This window comes from Phaethon aethereus (assembly GCF_964289735.1).
Source record: "Phaethon aethereus genome assembly, chromosome: 6".
Lineage (NCBI taxonomy): Eukaryota > Metazoa > Chordata > Aves > Phaethontiformes > Phaethontidae > Phaethon > Phaethon aethereus.
Window position 1 is genome coordinate 29,242,273 of NC_138580.1, and position 21,956 is coordinate 29,264,228.

The 21,956-nt window shown below is 50.0% G+C and overlaps 1 protein-coding gene across 2 annotated transcripts in view; it reads left to right on the top strand.

Annotated features, from left to right (window-relative positions):
* Nucleotides 1–21,956, top strand: part of NRP2 (neuropilin 2) — a gene marked incomplete at its 3' end in the record, with an annotated part of 86,985 nt that overhangs the window by 40,488 nt on the left and 24,541 nt on the right. For both annotated transcript variants that reach the window (XM_082001487.1, XM_082001488.1), the window contains exons 8-12: nt 5,985–6,129; nt 6,431–6,780; nt 7,878–8,022; nt 11,743–11,859; nt 14,416–14,568. In XM_082001487.1, the coding sequence (XP_081857613.1) occupies nt 5,985–6,129; nt 6,431–6,780; nt 7,878–8,022; nt 11,743–11,859; nt 14,416–14,568 (910 nt within the window). The remainder of the gene's footprint in view (nt 1–5,984; nt 6,130–6,430; nt 6,781–7,877; nt 8,023–11,742; nt 11,860–14,415; nt 14,569–21,956) is intronic.

The following is a 21,956-nucleotide window of genomic DNA, read 5'->3' on the forward strand; positions in this document are numbered from 1 at the left end:
ATATATATACATAGGCATATGGGGTGTATCAAACACCGCTCTGAATTTCTGCTGTCTGTGTGGGCCAAAAGCAAAGCTCTGCCATGTTATAGGCGGGTCAGCTAACATTTGCATCTTAATCAGGGAACTAAAGCAGGGGAAAAACAGCGAGTGCAGGAGGGGTGGGGAGGAGATGATGCTCTCTGTGGAGGGTGGGGAGCTCTGACCTCTTCTCTTTCACCCCCCACTTCTCCTCCCTCCAGTGTTTCGGAGGATAGTGGGGCCAGGGTGTTTCCCTGTGAAACGCGATGGCTCCCCTTTGAGTCCCCAGCCGCTGGCACTCGCAGCAAGGGAAACGGGAAAGGCAGGATGAAGCAGAGGAAAAGAAGATTAATACGTGCTCGCAGCAGACAGGGCTGGCTGGGCTGCTTCCGTGCCGAGCACTGCTGCGTTTCTGGGGAGGGGAGGCAGTGGGAAAGCAGCGTCAGGCCTGCAGCCGGCAGGAGAGGAGCCCCATGCTCACACCTTCCCCTTTCCGCCCCATCCCTGCCTGGCAGCCTGCTCCCCACAAAGCCCAGCCCTGCACACCCCAGGCATCACCCGGGGGTGATGCTCTGTCCTTGCCTCGGACGTGGGACCAGGGGGAGAGTCTAACCCAGCGACCTGTCCGAAGGTGCAGAGCTGTCTTCCTGCGTGTCCCCTGAGAGAGGAGATGGGGAGGAGCGCGGCCGCCACCATGTGTTGCCCCACACTCACCCCGTACTACCCACCAGCACATCCCCATGGGACAGGGCCAAACAACCCCTGGCCCAGAAAGGCTGCTCTGGCTCTTGCCCTCCCTGAGGCACTCCGCTTTGTGTCGCCTGGGGTCGATGGCCCCAGAGGTTATCTTCCAGGCACCGAGCCTGGTGCACACCGAGATTTTATCTAGTGGTTTGCAAATGTCTTTAGAAAACAACAACTCGTTCTTGAACCCAAGGAAGGAAAAGAGCACCTGGCAGGATTTGACCTTTTGTTTTTGGCCATTTTCTCTGGACAAATTCAACTATGAGGATTTTATCAGAAAACAAAGGGCTCATCCATTCTGATCCACTTCCTTCTTTGTAGGGTCTCAGGTTCCAGCTCCCGTGTGGTCCGAGGAACTCTGTCTTAGTAACTGCGGAGATCAGTTCACGGGGATCACCTAGTTGTGGCGAGGGACTGGGGGAGGGATTTCAGGATTTGGGGTGGGTTGTGACTGTTATGGGTGCTCTCGCTGCCTCCATTTCTCTGTGTGTAAAATGGGAGGATGCAACTGAAACATTTGCTTTGAGAACCTGTAGCAGTCAATGGATGAGAAATGGCAGCAAGATCCAGATCCAGCTGATGTGTATTTTCCATTTCCTACTAATTTTGATGGCTTTGAGCTTGTTGTAGTAGTATTGGGTAGTATTTCAGGTGGATACAAGAAAGCAGGCTGAATTTCTGCAAAGAGCCGAATGTCTCAGCTGTGCATGGAGCTGGGAACGTCAGAGGTGTTTGGTACTGGAGGATGACTCTTTGGAGACCCTTTGTCCTTTCAGTTCTTAATGAGGTCTCCTGTGTTCATTCACCTGGGAAGAGAGAGAATAGCTTTCAATCCTGTGGCTTCTTTATCTGGAAAACTCAGGAAAAGCTTGTATGATCAGCCAGGAGGCCACAAGTGCTTCTGCACAGAGACGTCATGATGCAGAGCGTTTGCCCAGAAGCATCCCCAGGTCCCAGCCTGCTTCTGCTGCTTTAGCAGGGAGGACAAAGATGTCAGGCTTTGGGAAAGGCAGCCCCGCACATTCACCCTTGGTGCAGTACCAGGGGAGAATTACAGCCCTGGCTTTCCTAGTAAGGCTGCAGCTTTGTACTTCTGGGCCTGATATCTCCTTTGCAGGCTAACAGACTGCCACTCCTTGTGTCCCTCATGACTCCTGGATCCGAGTGGAGCCTCTCAAAGACACGGTGCTGGCAAACCCAGCCCGGCACGCTGCGCCTTGCCCAGACGGCTGTGCTTCGTTGAGTGTTGCCAAGTATCATTTTTCTTTTACCTCCTTGTTCCTGGATTTAATAAATCCAGAACTATCTACCTTCCACTCAAGCCAGAATCCTCCCACCATCAAACATGGCCCATTTTATGCCTTCCCTATCTGACAAGGAAAATAATCTCCCCTACTTTTCTCCTTCATGCTTCTCTGTCTAAATCCTGAAGCTCTAATCCTGTTAGCATGCTCTGTTCCAGGGCTCTGTCTCCACAGGAGTAACATAATCCTGCAGTAAATCTAGTGGGTCCAGAGAGACACATACATACGGACAAAGGCAGGGCTGCTGCCATCCATGGCCTTCTCCTCTGCCTCCCCCAGCCGCTTTCTTTAGCTCCCCAAGAAATTGCATAGTGGCCAAGCAGCACAATAAATAAAGCGGGAGAGAAGTTACCTCCCTGGGGGTTGCCCCCTCCCTGACTTGCTGCCTCTTCGACTTCACGGCACTTTTTGTTTCCCTGTCCTTCACTCCCTTCACTCCAAACTGCCGTTGGCACAATTCCCATACCCACTGGAGCTAATGTAGCTTCAGAAATCCCCTCCATCACCCCGCAGAGGTTCCAAGGCGTCAGAAACACAACTTGTAAGTATTGGTGTGGAGCCTGCTTGTGTGTGCACATGGAAAACTTGCCCAATCTTCCTCTAGCTTAAACATCATCTCCCACCGCTTGCTTTCTGCAGCAAATTAATTAAGCAGGTCAGCTCTGATTGATTATCAATTTAATTTTACATGTAGACCTGCCGACTGGACTAAAACGGAAGTCAACATGAAGTATATGTGGAGTGGATGGGCAGCTTTTTGATGCAGCAGTGAAAATGAGTTCCCTTGGCTGCTTCTTGGAAGGTGCTTTTAATTTGTTAATGGTTTTCCCATTTGTCTTCTGGCTCCGTCACCCTTCAGCGCGTGTGCGTGTGCATGCGCGTGCGCACGTGTGCTCTCTGCTGAGTGTGTATCTATCTATCTCCCTAGATCGCAGCCAGATTTTTTTTTTCTGCTGGTGTAAATTACTGTGACTTCTTATACTTCGATGGCGGTATGTTGATTTACACCATTCGAAGACTTGGCTCAAAATATGTGCTGAGTGGGATGGGAAGCAGATAGGATGGGAGGAATAGCAGTGTTCTATTTTGGTAAGGGAGAAGAAATCTTTGCTTTCTTGGCGCTCCCAATTTCACACATTTTCCTGCTAGTTCTTTCCATGCCATGTGTGCTAATTTGAGGCAGGATGTAGAGCCTGTTCAAGTCAACGGGACTCTCTCCACGGTGCGCTCGGGCTCTGGGTTTGGCATTTTCAGTGCAGAGAAACGGTACGCTCAGGGCCAGACCCTGGTCAGCAGCGTCGGGACCTGTGGGCCTCACAATGCCCTTCCACTTGGGAAGGAGGCCGAAAGGCCAGGCACGTGGGAGGACCCCGCTTCTACAACAGCACTAAGCACCTACCCTCTGAAGATGGCCCCTTTCTGTTACGCTGAACGGGGTGCGAAGCAATGACTTGCTACGATCAGTTGGGAATTTTCAGAAAGAAGGTGCTACTGTGGCAGATCCTACCCATGCGACTGATACTAGAGCTGGAAGTCAGGTGCTGTTTCCGCCCTCGTAAACTGGCAGTCTGCAGTGTCAAGGCCCCAGTTCAGAGCTACGTAGCTTGTTGAATATGATCTAGTCTGAGGAAATTATTTGGCCCCAAATCTAAAGCAGAATTGAGGTTCCTCTCCTTGGAAGCAGGTGGTTGGGACTAAGGTCATGTAAGAGATGCTTTCAGCAATGCATGTGGTAGTGATAAAGTTTTTGGGCTCAGTCCTGTTTCTGCTTTCTGTCAAGCTTGACTTTGCAGAAGTCAGCAACAAATTATGCTGGTGTAAATTTGGATTCTGGCCCTTGATGCTCCTATGTGTGAAGCGAGCTAAAAAAGAACAAAACTGGAAATATGTTAAACCAAAAAGAGCAGCAAACCTCATCAGTGACTGTTAAACATGCTGGTCCATATGCAACCTTTGGCTCATGGAGTCTTCAAACTGCTGATGGTGGGAAGTGAAGAGAGGTTGCCAGGAGAAGACTCCTCTGGGCTTGCTGCCCCCAGGCGTCTGCTGGGGCCCCCATCAGGAGCCAGCCTCTGGGACTGAGGGACCTTTGGGCTGACCTGATGTGCTGCTCCTCGTGCTAAAATAGTTGCACCGGCTCAGATAAACATTTCCTGTCCTCCGGTGTTAGGTTCAGAGGTAAGGTGTTGTGTGTCAGCTTCTGTGTTGACATAAAGCTGGAGGCTTTGCTGTGGTGTGGAAATCTATCCTTTCAGCCTCTGTGTGTGTGTGTGTTCCCACAGGTTTACAAGACACACACACACGCATGCCTGGAGTGTGTTTCACAGTAACCACTCTTCTTATAGCCCTCCTGCTGGAAAAAAGGGTATTTGGTGTCTGCTGAGCAAGGAAAAGGATGGGAAGTGGGGTCAGACCGGATAAAATAGGATATTAAAAACGTATAAACCATGCTGTGTTGCTAAACGGTAGCAGCATGATGTATATTCTCCAGATTAGCATTTCTGCTCAAGTTCACATCAACCCCAAATCCCAATTACCAGCCAGATTTGCAAACAAGGCCCTCCGTGGGGTGGCTGCTCCCTGCCCCGGCAGGAGTGCCGCTGTCCCGGGACGGATGGTGTCACGCAGGGGCAGCCAGAGCTGGTTGTGGTGCTGCAAACAGCCGCCATCCCTCTCCGAACACCCTCTGCACTCCCTGGTGTGCTGGATCCTGGGAGGAGAGCAGTAATGTGCTGTCTGCAGGCCTAGCGCAGCGGGAGGCTTATAAAATGCTTCTTAAAACGCTGCTCAAGGAGAGAGGCCAGGATACAGCTTCACCCCTTTTTCTGCCCTGGATCACAGGGATCTGCAGTTGAATTGCTTGACTCTCGCCTCCGACAGAAGGAGATTGGTGCCAGAGATTACACTCTCCTGCTTCGCTCAGAGATAGGCTTAGCGGGAGCTCCTGTGCTGAGCACGGCATATGCAGGGTAGGAGCCTGCAGAAGAGCCCAGCCAACATCTCGGTGCGGATGCGGCTCCTGGCCGAGATCAGAGGATGCTCTAGTGCTGTCCTGTGAGCCTGCTGGCTTGGAGGGAAAGTGGGCAACACCGGCAGCCTCAGTCTGTGAGCTTTAGTGCTTTATGCTGGGGGCAGAGAAAGGGTTGAAAATTGCCCTCAGGTTATGTATTTCCTCTTTTCCTCCTTTTTTTCCTCGCTATAGCTCTGCAGCCTGAAACAGAAACACAAGTATCCAGTCCTGGTCCATCCTATTAAAATAATGGGCAGGAGGGGTGGATCTAACATCCATCTGGTAGTTATTGATTACGGCCATCTGGTAAGGCAGCAGCCTCTTCATATCATGTCGGATCATAAACTCTCCCGAAAAGCTGTCTCTGTGCGGCGGGCTGCACGTGTGCCGGAGAGGCAGGAGCAAGGCGCTGGCTGGGACGGCGGCTCATCGCCCCAGGCGGAGGCAGCATCCTCCCTGCTTGTGCCGCTGCTTGCACACGAAGTTTCCCACGGGAGCTCGGTGCAAGGACATGCCAGGATGTCAGCCCGTTTACCTACAGAGGGGAGGCAAAATCTCACGCCGCGTTCGAGGACATCCAGCCTTCTATGTTGGAGCGGCTCTAGGTTTGGGGGCGAGCCCGAAGCAGCTGTGGCCTGATAGTCTGAAGTGCCTCGGCGTGCCATGAGAGGCAGCAGGACAGCTCCTGGGTCTCCTGCCCTATGGGCGAGTCCATCCACCATGCTGTCCTGCCAGCGGCTCAGATCGCTCTGCGTGCCCCTGGGTGCTTGCCCTGGCTGGAGCCTGGCCCTGCCCAGAAAGCCTCTCTTCGGTTTTCCCTGCTGAGGTTATTTTGACTGCTGATCTGGTTATTTGTTTCTGCCTGGAGAGGATGTAACCATATTTGTGTCCCACCTCTCTTGCAGACATTTCAGGCCAACGAGGACGCAACGGAGGTGGTTCTCAACAAGATCCATAGCCCGGTGCTCACGCGCTTTGTGCGCATCCGTCCCCAGAGCTGGCACAATGGCATTGCCCTGAGGCTGGAACTGTATGGCTGCCGCATCACCGGTGAGGGTCCCCTCCTCCCCTCAGCCTCAGCCCTCCTCTCTGTTCCTCCGGCAGCCTGTCCCGGGGTGCTGTCCACCCCAGCTGTCATGGCTGCTTGTGGTGGGAACGGTGACACTGTGAGCAGCATGGAAGCACCCATCCCAAGTGATGCACTTGGTGGGACAGGCACCCAGGCCCCGGAGGCAAGGGGGAGGCATGCAGTGCTGGTGCTGGTTGAGTGCCCAGAGCTTAAACCTGCAGGGAAGACCACTAGCGCTCCCTTCAACCACCCCAGGTGTTCATGCCCTTTCCTTCCCTGCAGATTCGCCCTGCTCCAGCTTGCTGGGAATGCTTTCTGGCCTCATCCCTGACTCGCAGATCTCGGCGTCTTCCATCAGAGGCTACGACTGGTCTCCCAGCATGGCCCGCCTGGTGAGCAGCCGCTCGGGCTGGTTTCCCCGCGTCCCCCAAGCCCAGCCTGGGGAGGAGTGGCTACAGGTGGATCTTGGCGTCCCGAAGAATATCAAAGGCGTCATTATCCAGGGGGCTCGTGGAGGGGACAGCGTGACCACCACCGAGTCCCGCTCCTTTGTGAAGAAGTTTAAGGTGGCCTACAGCATGAATGGAAAGGACTGGGACTTCATCCAGGACCCCAAAACAATGCAAGCCAAGGTAGGCACTGCCTGGAGCAGCTGCAAAACAAGATATGTTTCTGGCCATCTTCAGTCTGCCTGATGGGATCTTGGGAAATTGCCTGTCTCTCCCCACAGAGACCTTGGGAGTTTGGGTTGTCACCATGAAATCCCAAGTTGTGTCCCCTGGTCCTGCTCTTAAGCTGTACTAGAGGGTGTAGGTTTCACCTTGCCCTGGAGATGGGAATTTCCCTTCATTTCTTACTGTGGACCAGGCCTGGGGGTATGAACATCACCTTCTGCTCCTCCGAGCTCCTGCAGGTCAGAGCCCACAAGATGGTGTGTTCAGTTATGTTTGACTCAAACTAATTACGTATTTTAGGGGGAAAGGTGTCGCTGTTGTGGTTTGCAGGAAGATGAATCACAATTTCTCTTTGGGAAATTTGCTATATCTGAAGTCCCTTTTGCTATACTGGTGTGACCCTGAAATTCCCCGTGTTTTTCCTATATTGTTGGAGTTCCCCATAATCTTTCTGCTTAGCGGTATGGGAGTGGCAGAGGGCTTGAGTATAAATGAATTCTCTGCTACTGCCTGTTCTCTTTTTACGCAAACTCATCTGCTTCTGAAAATCTGGGTAGGTTTTAATTTTTCCTGATCCTACAAATGAATCTTAGAAGGCCTGATGCTATCTATAGCCTGTTGTTTATTCTCCACAGACTTAAGTTCGTGCATGCAAGCTGAAAAGCAGCAGTACTTGAACTGTGAGGAAAACTGAGCATTTACACTATCCTAGAACATGCAGTAGCTTCTTTATGTGCCAAAGGACAAATCTGATCTTATTTATATATGAAGTTAGTGGATGTTCCCCAGGCTTCCCTGCATGGCTTGGATCAGAATCTGAGCCCTGGATATACAGCAGAGGCCAAGGGAGATTGTGCAAGTTTCTTAGAAACAGCCTGTCTGGTCCTTTTGAAACTGAGGAGGACTTCTGCTCAGCTGGACTCGGTGACCCAGAGTCGCATAGCTAAACTATTTCAAACTGCGGCTATGTCCTGCTAGACCCAAGTTATCACGTCTTGTGGAGAACATATGAGATGCACACATCACTTGCCTTTTTTCTCTCTTTTTCTCTGTAGCTTTTTGAAGGCAACATGCACTATGATATCCCTGAAGTCCGGAGGTTTGACCCTGTTCCTGCCCAGTACGTCCGAGTGCACCCCGAGAGGTGGTCCCCAGCGGGAATAGGAATGCGCCTGGAGGTGCTGGGCTGCGACTGGACAGGTAAGAGCCCCTGTGCCTCCGCTCACCAGCTCCAGCGGGCACTAAACCAGCGAGGTGCGAGTGTAAGGTTATTTCTCTCCCTGCCGTCCCACCTCAGGGCCATACCGTAGCAGGGAGACTGCAGCCATGAAGGCAGGACCTGTAGTGTGGCCTGAGCCCATCTTTTTACTTCCACCTTAAAAGGAACTGGCCTTGATGCAGCATGTAGCAGGAATGTCTGGACCCCAATCCAAGCTTTCGCACAAACCCCATGTGGGGTTTGTCCCCAACTCCCTCCTCCCTCCTTCCAGATCTCTAATCTGGATGTTGTGCAGGCTTTCCCACTCTCCGTGTTAGATAACGTTTGGGCTTTTTAATCCAAATGGAAAAGACAAAAAGTAGGAAGAGAAGCAGAGGTGCAGAAGAGGGGTGCAGAGACGAGTACAGGTATCTTGAGCTGCCACAGTAAGGTTTTCTGTAAAAAGAACTGTTCCTGTCTCATTGAACTTCATGTGGAAATCCTTTTGTGGACAAGATTGGAGAGTTAACTCTATGACATCTCTACAACATCCGTAAGACCAGGGAAGTTTGTTAACTTTTGCCCACCTGTTTTTCAGAAGTGGTATGCCTTGCAGCCACCATTATTTTTAATACAGAGGTGAAAACTGTCTTAACACACTCACTGGGATCAGTAGAGGTTGTGCCTCTGACCCTTCTGAAGCTCGATGGTGACTGATTCCTCCACAGTTTCATCCCCAAAAAGCCAAAAATGCACCCAACAGCTCATTGTGTCTGTTGCTAGCTTGTCAGTGCCAGAGGCTAGTTGTCCCTTTTTTTAATCTATTTTTTAATAATCTGCTTAAATCTGAATCTGGTGTCCAGATGTCAGTGACAAAGAGGTATGATTTCCATTTTATAAACACATCTGTAGAAGGCATTTTCATGTAAGAATTCCCATTCTAGGAAGCTTAAAAGACATAGAGCTTTTTTCCACCCTTTTGTGGAGTCTTTACTACTCTTTCCTCCTGTGATGTGCTGTGAGATGCATTACAAACACTTTACAGCAAATCACAGAACACACGTACATACAATTAATAATGACGATTTGTCACCTTTGAAGTCAATGGCAAATCTCCCCCCTGGACTGGGAATCCATTGTAAACGATCTAAACTTTAAATCAAGATTAAATCTTAATTTAAATCTTACATCATCTTTGGGATGCTGTAGAAGAAGCAGGCGCTGTGGCTTTCATACAAGCAGCGGGAGCTGAGGCTCCATGCAGAAGTGGTCAGGCAGCTCCCACATTGCTGCTTCCAGCAGCTCCCAGGAATCTCCAGCTGCCAGATCTCTGCAGACCGTTGCTGGCTTGTACTTCACAGCACTGCATCACTGCTGCAAAGGGAGGCAGTCACACAAGACCTCTGACTATGTACATGTCAGGCCCTCCATTGCACTCCTCCAAATTAGAGAATAAGAGGGGTTTGGCATCCTCAACTTCTTGTGCTATATTTGGTCCAAATTTTCTTTTACAGCTATGTCCACGTTCAGTTTCAATATCAGCAGCAACAGCCCATGTTTTTTCCAGGCAGGGTGCTTTATGGTCATTTCCCAGTGTGGCTGTCTAATCATTTGCACATTGTAATGTTTAAAACTCAACTGCCAAGTCATAAATATTCGTAGCTTTATTGATCTACAGGCATTCCGTTTTGTAACCAGAGCTGGGTTTGTAATCTTGTGGCTTCACCATGTTATAAAAAGCATTTATATCCCTAATGCAACCTGGGGAGCAGAGATAGCCCATGGCATTATCTGCATGCTAAATCCAAGCTGGCTACATGCAGCAGTCCTTGGCAACGCCGAGATACAGCCCTCCCTTGCCGAGAGGACTCGGGCACGTTACAGAACTGGCTGTGAAAACCCAGGCAATTGTACTTGCTTGGGAACAAGATTAAGAGAGGGATTAAAACAAGCTGAAAATATTTTCAAGTGAGGGCCTAAGACCATATGTACCCTGCCCAGTTATTTTTATTTCTTATCAGCAACAAGCATCTTAATTACGGAGTCAAACAGGTAACTTAACAGCAACTGGGCTCACAAACTGGTTGGCTAGTAGCTCCAAAATTGGGAAGCAGACAGTCAGCAATTGACTTCTTTCAAAGACCTGCCAAAATTTTTCCTCTGAAGAGTGGAGATTGATGAATGTTCACTTGCAGCTGGTTTTCTCTGCTTTGAAGTTCCAAACATCTGGTTTCAATTGCTCAGTGACTTTGCATTTTGATCAGCAGTTACCACCAGTTGCACAGACACTTGCTGGGCCAGGGAGAGAGAAAGCAAGGAAGCAAGACCTCTCTTTTTCACTTTCCATTTCACACATCACGTTGTCCTCCCTGCTATTTTCATTATCTCTTGTAACAATCGTGTTGCAGCTCTGCCATGGTAACTGATTTTTCGAGATATATTTCTGCGGCTTGTCCAGGGCAATGCAACACTGTTGATTTACATCCGCTCAGCATCTGTGTCCCGTATGGGACTTGGCTTTCAAGGTCCTTCCACATTGTCACATTGCAGCTATAAATCTCAATATACAAGAACAACAACCTAAAAAAATGTACCAGCTCTAAATAACTTGCAGCTTTTGATACGTTGCCTTCACCTGCTGCTTTTTTTTTTCCTTTTCTTTTTTATGACATTTTTCTGTGCCTGGCTGCTTGCAATTTGCTTCTTGGTTGCATTTGGAGTTTTATGGCGTTGTAACAAATTTGAACTTACAAATTAAAAGATTTTGAGGTTATTTGGTATTTTATCCTGAACAAAAGACAGCCACTGGGGGGGGGGGAAGTAAAAAAAACCCTGTGAGTTTATGTGCAAGATGTTTAATAACAGGAAAATAAAAGGGCAGAAAGGAGGCTATGGAAAATATTCAATGTATTTAGCCATTTCCTCCCACTTCTGGCTTTATTAAATGACATCCTGAAGGGTGCCAACAAAGAAACACAATCACATATAACTGAGCAAAGCAGCCTCTTTTTAAAAGTAGAAAGAATCAAGCCTGCTGTACTTGTAAAAGGAGAGACTGCTGGAACCTAATGTCATTTACTGTTGATCTTAATATCCTTCCCTTGCTTAAATTTCCCCTGGCACCTGCTTGGAGGTGATTTCACATGGGCTGTGTTGGAGAGAGGGAAATTGGACAGAGACCCTTTGAAAGTGTAGTCAGGAGCCTAGAGTGTGAAACCAGATGCTTTTTGCAGCGAGCCAGAGCACACTAGGGGATCCTCTGGGTCCGTTTGTGGTTACATCATTTGTGGGTTTGAGTGACTTGTTTTATAAATTGGCACAATTGGTGGGAATGTTGTGTGTGTGTTTTTAACATGTTATATGCCTTTGTGAAAGAAAAAGACATTCTGCCTGTGATCTCTCTTATCTAGTAATGACAGCTAAGTGGATTGCCAACACCAGTGTAGATTAAAAAATTAAGAGAAAAAGTAGCATGTATGTCTAGAGGAGAGCCTTGTCCAACAGGAACTCTAAATCAAAGGAACTCCCATATGGAAACAGCCAGTTCACTTGAAGTTCAAACCATGCTGACATTTGTAGCACGTCAAAATTTCATGGTATTCTTATTCTATCTCTTCCTGCCATTATAAGAACGCGAGAAAAAAATTTTTGCTTTGCTTCCTCCTACTTGGGCTTTTTGTGCTGTCTAGTGCAAATAGCATCTCTAACTCCATTTTTTTCAGATGTAAAGCCCACTGCAGAGACACTGGTGCCCACTTTGAAGAGCGAAGAGACCACCACCCCATACCCAACTGATGAAGAGGCAACCGAGTGTGGTGATAGCTGTGGGGAAGAGGAGGGTGCGTATCAGAGCAGGACATCTTCATCTCAATAAAACATGGGTTAAGAGCAAAGCAAATACTCTTATCTTCCCATTTGCTCCTATACATGGGGCTGATTCCTGGAAAGCTTAGAGTAATATTATTAGTGATAGGCCAAGATAAAAAAAAACAACAAACAAAACCTGCCAAAATCTGATAAGTTATATCAAGGAAGGACGCAAGAGCAAGAGATAGCAGCTAATTCAGTCCCTAGGGTACGAGACTTGAAGAGCTGCTCTCCCAGCTTCCTTACGTGACCTGAAGCAACTCACTTAGTGCCCTGTTTAGAGCCACCTCCATCCCAGATCCCCTTGGCTGGGTGTCATAAATTCAGAAGGTGATTCAGGGAAGAGATTCAGACTGCCTGGTATGCAGGGCTCCTTTTGCAGAGGTCACAACTGTGGGAGTAAATCACGACATGTAGAGAAGGCTGATGTCCTGAATACCTATTTGTTAAGGATCATCTTCCCTAATATCAGCTGCTTAAAATTTAGGAGGACAGCCTGGGCTCCTCATGCAGGCAGCAGAGAGAGGGGAACACTTAACTCCAGGCAGGAGTTTGTGCCGCCGGTCTTAGATGGCTGTCAGATGTACAGGGAATGGTTTGGTATCTGTGGCGCTTGCCTGTCTCTTCTGACTATAGAAGCGGCTGAATGCTAGTTCAGACTTTACAATGCTGTGCTTGTAAAGAGCCAATGCTAGGGGGAACTACTCTGCTTTGCCTCAGACCCCTACCTGTAAAAGCAGACGTCATATTCTTCTGCTCTTTGCAAGGGAAATGTGAGCGCATAAAGCTTGTGCCATGTCCAGATTAAGGGGAGTGAGCACGGAAGAGCTGTACGGGGTTAGTTGTACAGAGCAGCGTGCGGGAGATGCACGCCCCTGGGCACGACAGCAGAGCCTGGGCCTCAGCGCTGGGGCATTTACACAAGGACTCCAACAGGAAATCTCAGGAGGAAAAGCTATCCTTTGAGATAGCTCCTAGGACCTCTGTCACTTCAGCTTCCAGTCCCACAGAAAACATTAATGGGTTTTAAAATACATAAATTAAAAAAAGAACATTAATTGGTTTTTTCACACCTCCCATTGGGATTCTGCTGTGGTTCAGTTCTGGAAATGCAAGTTGCAGAAGCAACTCAAAGGGCCTGATTCTCATTGCTTTGCCTCAGTGATAAGCCTGTGCAACCCTGCTCCCGTTGAGGCACTTGGGAAGCTGCCGAGAGGAAATTTAGGCCAGTAGCAGTCTCTGCAACACCCCAATTCCTGGGTGCAGTCCAGGGCAAGAGAGCGAGCAGAGTATGCCACGGAGCATGGAACCAGCCTCCCTGTCAGCTTCCCGCAGATTTAGCAACAATTTTCATTCTCATACTCCATAAACAATGAGTATGTTTCTCTGGACAATCAGATTTATGACAGACAAACAGCAACAATGCTGGCCTCCAGGGTATAAGATTAGATTGGAATAAAAGGATCCATGATCTGCATTGTTTTATTTCGAAGTGGGAGCATGTAAAGAAAGCTCTCTGCTTCTTGCAGCAAAGTTCCCCTGATGCCTATCACTTGAGTCACTCACCTCCTTCTGGCTATCACTCACTTGGTGGGCACTGTGATATAAAACTTCCTCTTTGCTCAGGAAAAACCCAGCCTATAAATGGGCTCTGACGTGCTTGTCCGCTGAGTGCTTGGGGTGATCTCAGACCTTTTCTGCAGCCTCCATGTCTTATGGCTGCTTCTCTGACCAAAGGAGCCAGCACCTGCCTCACTACTACATGCAGCCCCTGGCATGCGCCCTCCTGCCCACAGACCTGTCCCTGCAGGAAGGCTCTCCAGAGCTTTTAAAGCTGTTGACACAGGGAATTGGCTCTGCAACTGTTCCACAGATGAAAAGTTAAATGACTCGCCCAAAGACCATGTGGTGAGTCCATAGTGGAGCTAGAAACAGAGACTGGCTTCTTTCACTCAGAATCCAAAAACTTGAGCTCATGGTGGCCCCACGTTTCCCCTGGTAGCATTTCCACGACAAGTAGGAAGCGGTGAGTGACAGCGCTCCACGTTGACAGACAGCTCCCGTCTGGTGCAAGTGGCTAGATCTGTCACTCAGGAGCTGGGTTTCTGGAGCACTTGAGATTCTCCTTTTGGAGCCAGAGCAGGAACTGATGAGCACAGGGCACTCAGGAAGTGCTCTTCTCTGACATTTAAGAAGGCGTTTAATATTTGACTGCTCTAGGGGATGAAGAGAAGGTGCTGATTAGAGTCTGGGATCATTTGGTACTTGCTTTTAGATTTGCTTAGTTTGGTGGATTAGCTGCAGGACGTGGTGTGAGCATTTTGATGATGCAGAACTTAAGACTGATCCCTGGAGCTGATGAAATGTGAGACAGGTTAAAAGCATCAGCGTTGAGTGAGATTTCATGCTTTCTTCACTCTTTGTGGCTTGCCAACTATTTTGGTTTTGGATTGATTTTTAGAGGCAACCCTTCATGGGTAGGTCATTTTTTAATCCAACTTTATTTTGCTTCCATTTCTTTTTATAAGATTTCCATCTCCCTGCGAACTTCAACTGCAACTTTGATCTCCCTGAAGACCTCTGTGGTTGGTCACATGACATGGCAACAGGTTATACATGGTCTTTTCAGCCTACAAGCACCTGGATTGGCAACTCTGAACCAAGCCCTGAGACTGTGCCTGGTAAGATGGTTAATACTGTACCAAAGCAGGGAAGAGGGAGCCAATGGGGCTTTCTCCATGTGAACAGTATGACTGATTATTGCACAGGTATCAAGAGTTGTGAAGGCCATGCAGAGCTGAACATTTTCTTTTGTGGAAGCTTTCAGATGCTTTGCTTTACAGGTTCATGACTTATTTATAGGACTGTGACCGCTGGCACTGAATTATACTAACTGTCCTCTTGAGATAGCCTTGAGTCAGACACTGGGCTTTGCATCCCCTGTGACCATGTGGGTTAGTCCAGGCTTTGTTCCACATCCTGATCCAAATGTCCTCTGTAGGACCCAATGCTTTTTCCCCAGAATGCATTTCTTCTTTTGTTAGAGATGCATTTCTTCCTCCAATATGTTGCTCAGATTGCCTGTAGCCTTCAGATATTCTGCACTCCGGGCTTGCATAGGCTGGATTTCTGCCTCTTCCAAGTGAAGGATGAGCTAAACCCTAAGAATGCAGAAATATGCCAGCTTCTTGCTGTTTGACTTTTGCTCTTTTTCTCTTCTGTGCTTTGGAAGCAGGTGATTTGCATGAGCATGGCAGAGCCTAATTTATGGAGGACCTCACTGAGATATGCTGGCATGGGTTGGAAGGGAGCCTGCCTCAGGGCAGTGTGGCTGATGGATCAAGTTCTTCAGCTTCGCATCTTGGAACTCACCCCAGGACTAGTGCCCTTTCCTTAGCCTTGTTGACTTTGTGGCACGGGTGGCACAAAGAACACTTGCCAGTTTCCTTATAGCAGTAGATTACAGCACCGTAACATCACTTCTCTTCACTATCATTCATTGCTTATGAAACTCAAGGGTCCCCCAGGGAGAGCTGGCTGATCTTACCTGGCTTCAGCTCTGCCCTGATGCCCAGTGACTCCAGTGTCTGCATGCCATGCACCCAGGGAGCCGTACATGCTGTGGGCTCTTCCCTGCCCTCCCCCTGGTAAGGTTGAGTCTCAAGATGCAAACATTCGGGCGAACCTGTTAGCCACCTGGCAGAGGCGCTGGCCAGATTGGCAGTGCTGCCAGCCAGTTGGAAAGCCGTGCAGCCAACACCTGGTAGGCAGTGCTAAAGAGGAAAATATGTATTCCAGAAACATATGGGAAGAGGAGAATCTGCTACATCTCCACACACAAATCACCCCCACACAAATGCACTCATCATTTCTCTCTTCAGCTCCTGAGGTGCCTGGCAGTTTTTCTAAGAGACACAGTAACGCTGTAAGTGTAGCCTATATGGACATCTGACAAATTCTTTGGCGTGACGTAGGGTCACAGGGTCTGCTATGGAGAAAAGCATTTTCATATTTCAAGTGTTTATCTCTTCAGCATTTGAGTGCTTTAGAAGATTAATATCTGGAGCTCAGTGGAGCCTCAGGCAACAGGAGAGAACACTTACAGCCAGCCCCAGACTTAATAACCCTCCCCATCTCACTCGCTGTAATAATGTTTAATTAATATAAGCCTCCTGCAAGTAGGATAAAAATTACTTATTTTTATAACTCAGACTCAATTTTTCATTTCATTTCCTCTCCCCCGAGTCTCCCTACAATTAGTTGGCCATAGTTTCTTAGAAGACTCTGTTGTACGTGCGCACGTGTGTGTGCGCGTGCACAGCCCGAGAGAGCCTGGTGCTGCCTCAGACCGCTCAGCACGCAGTTCTGGTTTTTATCCTTCTTCTACCCTTTCTTCTCTTTCTTAGTTAGTTGTGAGTTGGAAAAGCCCACCGATGTGGCCGGGGGGCCATCTTCCTGCTGAGTTCAGTGATCTGGTTTCGTGCCAGGGCGGAGAGCTCTCCCTTACGGTGCTGTGCTGAGCCAGGCAACGAAGCACCGTCGGGGCGCAGGCAGGCGCCCGGCAAGTTACAGGCAGAGGAAGGGGAGCAGGTAGCAGCTCCACTGAGGTGACTTGCCCACGGCGGTGGAGGAAGGCAGCAGCAGACGCCAGGCACAGGCTGAAGGATGGTTGTTGGCACTGCCGTGGGATCAGCGCCCTGGCCGGGTCAGGCAGGGATGCGCCGCAGCTGCCTTGCCCACGCAGCACAGGGCTGCGGAGGGACCGGCATGCCAAGGTGTCGCTGCCATGCCTTGCTTTGGTCCTGCTCTTAGAAATTAAGAAGACATGACACCAAAGGAGAAAAACTATTTGCTTTTTTCCTCCCCAAACAGCTTTTAAAAGCAACTCATGAAATATGAAAAAGAGGCGATGCTGGTCCCTCGGCGCGGACAGAATCGAAGCATTGTTTGGTTCACACTCCCCCATTCTTCCCCTGCCTTTCTCTCGCGCTCCCTCCAGCACTTTGTTTCTACTTAGAAAATTCATCCTCAGACTCCAGGGAGCAAGGAATGAAAAGCCCTTGTTCAGGGTGGTCTTTTCTTGTGAATTCCGCACCCCAGGGTGAGCGGTTGGGTGAAGGAGAGCAGCTGTGCTTGGTTTAGGGGCAGGGCAAAAGCTAACTGGAACTTAAAGCCACTGGAGCCCAATTTACTCTGATTTAAACGTGCTGGCCCTGACTAGAGGCCGTGTCTGCCACACGGTAGCAAGGAAATGCCCTATGCCTTTAAGAGACATGTGGGATGTGTTTCTATTTCTTCTGAAAATGGCAAAACAAAAATTAAAAGGGAAAAAAATAATAATGAAAGGAGGAGCCCTGTCTCAGTCTGCGGGGGGGTAGGGGGGGAAGGAAATGACCATGGTGAAATATCCTCTGTGAGGCACTTGATTAGAAAAATCTGCTGAGAGACAGGCCTGAATTCCTCAGATATCTCCCGATTTCATTTTATGCGCTGCATGCAATTCCTCCTCGTCTTTGGCACGGAGAACTTCTCCTCAAGACTGACAAGACACCCACTGCTCTCATTCCACTATTTTTATTTCCAAGATACTCTTTCAGGCAGCTCTGCATTTCTTTTTTTAGCCCTGTGTTCCTTGGGCTCTTCGCACCATGGACTAGCTCCACGTCCTCTCCTGCAGGCTCCCGTTACACGTCTGGGGACCCCATTGGTGAAAGTGGACCCAAAGTGCCCAACTCAGCAGAAACCCAGCATGGTTCCAGCTGTTACCCTGCCCTTTGCAAGCCTAAAAAATACTGTTGCTCCCTTTTCCATGCCCCCATGAGAGATTGCCAGGATTTTTCCCTCTATGGATTTTCAGATGCTTCCCGTCTGTAGAAAGATTCCCCTTAGCTGCACCTAGCAAGCTTCAAGGAGCAACAAGTTCAGGTTTCAATGAGGTTTCGTCCACTCTCCTGCTGCATGCGATGGCAATGTGCCACTGGAGTCAAGATAGAGATCTTAAGACCTGAAGATAAATCTGGGTTGGTAAGTTGGGCACCTCAACTCTTCCCCATCTTTGAATTTCACTAGGGTCTTGATCCAGAAGGGTGTAAAGATCCTGGGTTGTATCCTTAGCTGGTAGGTATGGTTGCGTTGCTCTCAGTGGTGCTACGCTGATAAGCCAGCACTGAAAAGCTGGAATTGATGTGTTTTGCCCATTTTTTTTCCCCTCCCCTTTTCTTGCAGTCATTAAGTAAATACCTTGTGGTTCTAGAAGAGCACTGTGGGGTCTGCACCTCTACCACACACTGCTTCTCATTTGGGTGAGCACGGTGACGGGGTCAGAGCCCCGGCAGCATTGTGAACCCCGTGTTGTTCGGATGTTGGCAGCTGTACATGCACGGAGAAAAGGAAGCGATTTTAACCTTGCAGCTCTCCTGACCACATAGCTTATGGGCTGGGCTGCAAACACCCACCAAGACCTTCTGTTGTGGGCCATGGCCACACTGGCTTTGAGGGTCAGGAATGCTGCTCGTTTGGGTTGCAGGCGCTGCAGAGAAAGGTTTATTTGTTTCAAAGGGTTTCCAGCAGAGGAATGTTTGTAGTGCTCTGAAGTTTCGTAAGAGCTTATTTTTTAAGGAAAACAACTGTTGGGCTGTTTTTAAGCTGATGGTGACCCTTTACTGTTCCTGTGTTTTTCCCATGGGATCTTTAAAAGGGAAAGTTTCATATTTTTCCTGCAGTCCATGAGAACTTCTGCCTGAAGGCCTTGATCCTGCTTTGTCCAAATCAGCAGAAAGGTTTATATGGTGTTAATGGAGCAAGGCTGGACTGAACTGGGTCTACACTTACTTTCATGAGCCTTCTCTCAGGGCTTGTGCCCTGGGGACACATTTTGACCTCTCGGGTCAATCCAGTCCCCTTTGAAGTAGGAGGGAGTTTTGCGTGTGGGGTGGTGTGAAATTCAAGCACTTCTGTGCAATGAGTGAGCAGCTGCACGCTGTGGGAAGGAGACCGCGTACCTGGCTCTGTCTCTCCCCACTCCCCCCAGGGGTGATGCAGATTGCCTCTCAGCAAAGGTGTACGCAGCTCACCTGGCCCTCATTTGCCCAGTGAGGACAGCAAACCCAAAAAACCATTCGTGCCTTGGCTGCCCGTGGCATGGTGGAGCTGGGACACCCCGGCACCCGGATCACAGGAGGTGTGCTGAGCGTTGTCTGGGATGTGCGAGTGCCCTGACCGTGGGCTAAGGCCAGGTTGTGGCCGTCCTCGTGCCTGTACTGTCTTTCATGAGAGAAGGGGCACGGCCGCGGTCTGTCCCCGCACTGCCAGCAAAGCTTCCGCTCGCTTGGGCTGGGCTGGAGGCAGAGGAGAAGAAACCATTTCTCTGGGGCTCACCCATTTCTTTGCTGCTCGCCTGTCTGAGTCCTTAGTCACTTTTTGGACCCAAACACCAGTGACACACGCTGCCTATAAAACCAGGCGGGAAGGCTCTCTGGAAAGCAAGACACCGTCTCTCAAATCTTAGCATGTGCATCGCTCCGTCGCTTCACAGCAGCGACTCAGCAGCCTGTGAGTCACAGAGCCCGATTTGGCAAAGCGTGCGCGCGTGCGAGCAAGCCGCAGCGTGCAGCCTGCGCGGTGGAAGCGCCGGCTCGGCAGGTTAATGCCGTTGATTGTGCATGCACAAACGCCGGGCGCGGGCGGGACTGCGCGCACCCTTTCGTGCAGGGGCGTGCGGGGTGCCTGCCAGGCTGGCGGTGGACGCGGCGTGGTGGCAAGCAGCTCGCTTAGCATAGTTGTCAGGCTCTAATTGGCGTGTGGTTTGTCAGGGCCGCCGTGCCCTCCCTGTGCTGCCGGGAAGAGGCAGTGGGACTCACGATTGCACCACGCTGTTGAGGACGTGAGGCTTAATTAAGAGAGAGGATGTAATGGCCCGTCCATTAGAATGGCTCCGGAGAGCAGGCAGAGGGCTTGGTTCTGGGCAGGTGTGGGGTTTTATGCCTTTTCACAGACTGATTTAGGGACTGAAATGCCGAGGACTTGGCAGGCTAATTAACACATAATGAAAATTGAGGAGATTTTCCAGCAGACGCAGTGATCTAGTTAATACAAATATTAGTTTTACAGAGGATTGATTTCCCTTCGTAAAGGAAAGGCTGTCACTGAGGAGAGGCCTGTCTCTGAAATTACGGTGGCAGCCTTTTGAGGTGAATTTGCATGATTTGCCAAAAAAATTAAAAATACAATAACTATCTAGTTTCAATCTGCATATTCATGCGGCTGCCATCCCCTTGCTACCAGAGCACCCTGCAGTCTTGAGGGGGTCTGAGCTGATCCACTCCCCGGGAAAGGCAAGGGCTGATGCAGCCTCCAGCTCACACGCCCCAGGAGGACGGCAGGATCTGGCCCTGCTGGGACGCCTGCCCAGCCCTGACGCAGCACGGTCAGGGGTGGCATTTGGGGCTCTGCAGGCAGCAGGCAGGGCCCAGAGCAGACATGTCACCTATGGGATTTGGCAGAACAAGAGGTGGCTGCTGGTGGGCTGCGGCGCTGCCACTAAAACACACCGTGAAAGAAGCGCTGCAGTGAAGAAGAGCACGGTGACCTTTGGAGGGATGTAAGTGAAGGCTCCTACGGAGGAGCAGCAGCTGTAACTCGACGATATCTAGCAAGGGGGAAATGCAGAGGGAATCTGAAATCTCGGTAATTGCTTGTGTACATCCTGCCCAACATGTTTTGCTGGAAAACCTCCAGATGTGCTGCTGACATCAATGAGGGAAGGTGCTTTTCTTGGGAGAGGGGGTGAGACGTGCAGGCTGACCTCGCAGAGGGGGCGGCTGCCGTGGCTGCTGCTTGCAGCCTGACCCGAACCACGAGGCTTCATCCCCCGCTGCCCCTAATGTCCTCTCAGATGGCTCGCTAGCAGGGGAGGATGGGCACGCCGAGAGGAAACCGCGTGGGCCAGATGGTTTGTTTGCGGGGCCCAGCTGGTGATTCACTGCCGTGCACATACAAGCGGCTCTGCCATCGTCTGGCTGGGGATGGTTGCGTGTTCGTGTTCCTCTGGCTCCCCTACATCCAGATGATCCCATAAATCTTCCATGAGATTTATGCCGTAGCATCAGTTGCAAAAACAGCAGTAGGTTAAAATGCCTGAGCAGGTTTGTCCTGCCTCTTTTGAGCCAGTGCTTTGAGGTACCAGTGCCAGTTCAGTGGGGGATGTAGCTGCCGTGTTAGCTGGAATAGGGGCTGCAGAGCAAAGTTCTGGGAAAGAGATTAAAATGCATTTCTGATCCTGGAAGAATTGATCAGCTCATCGTTGCAACGCTCCCTTCAAGTGTTTTAAGCAGGGGAAATCAGCCTTTCAGGTGCTTTCTGTGCCAAAGGCTTCCATTTACTGTATCAAACAGAGCGACTACTGGAACCACCGGGCTCCCACATGCTGTTCCAACAATTAGCTCCACAGTGCCCTTGTTCAGTCAATCTCAGCAAATTCACGGGGCTTTTCAGAAGGTCCAGCTAGCCATTAGAGTGATCCAGCCATTTCATCTTCAAATGACACAGAAAGTTGCTTCTGCTCGCGCTCCGCGCTCCATTCCCGAAGCTCCTGTTACCAGGAGCAGGAGCACGTGGTACCCAAACCCACTGCCACGTGCAGGGGAGCAGCCGGGTTCATCAGCCAAGGACTGAGCCTCCCTGCAGCCCTCGGGATGACAGCAGGTCCCGGAGAGCTCTTTGGGCCCCAGCAAGCGCTGGGCAGGGAGCACAGGAGATGCAGGGTTTGAGAGGGCTCCTGCAGCTCTGGAGGAGCCTGTGTGGTTGCGGGGGGGCATTGATTTTGGCTGCGGTTCAGGAGTTTCTTTGGTTTCACAGCCTGATAGGAATGGGAGCAAATCGGAGATCGGTGTCACCCCTGGTGGGAGGGATGTGACTCAGAGGCACACAGGCTCTTTTGCTGAAGCGGCAGAGGCAGCGACGCTGGGTACCACCGGCTCCCAGAGAGGGGTGCGGATCGTGGGGGGTGTCCAGCTGCACAAATATCATAGTCCCCTGCGGTCAGCTGTGGGCTTTGGGTGGATCCAAGGGT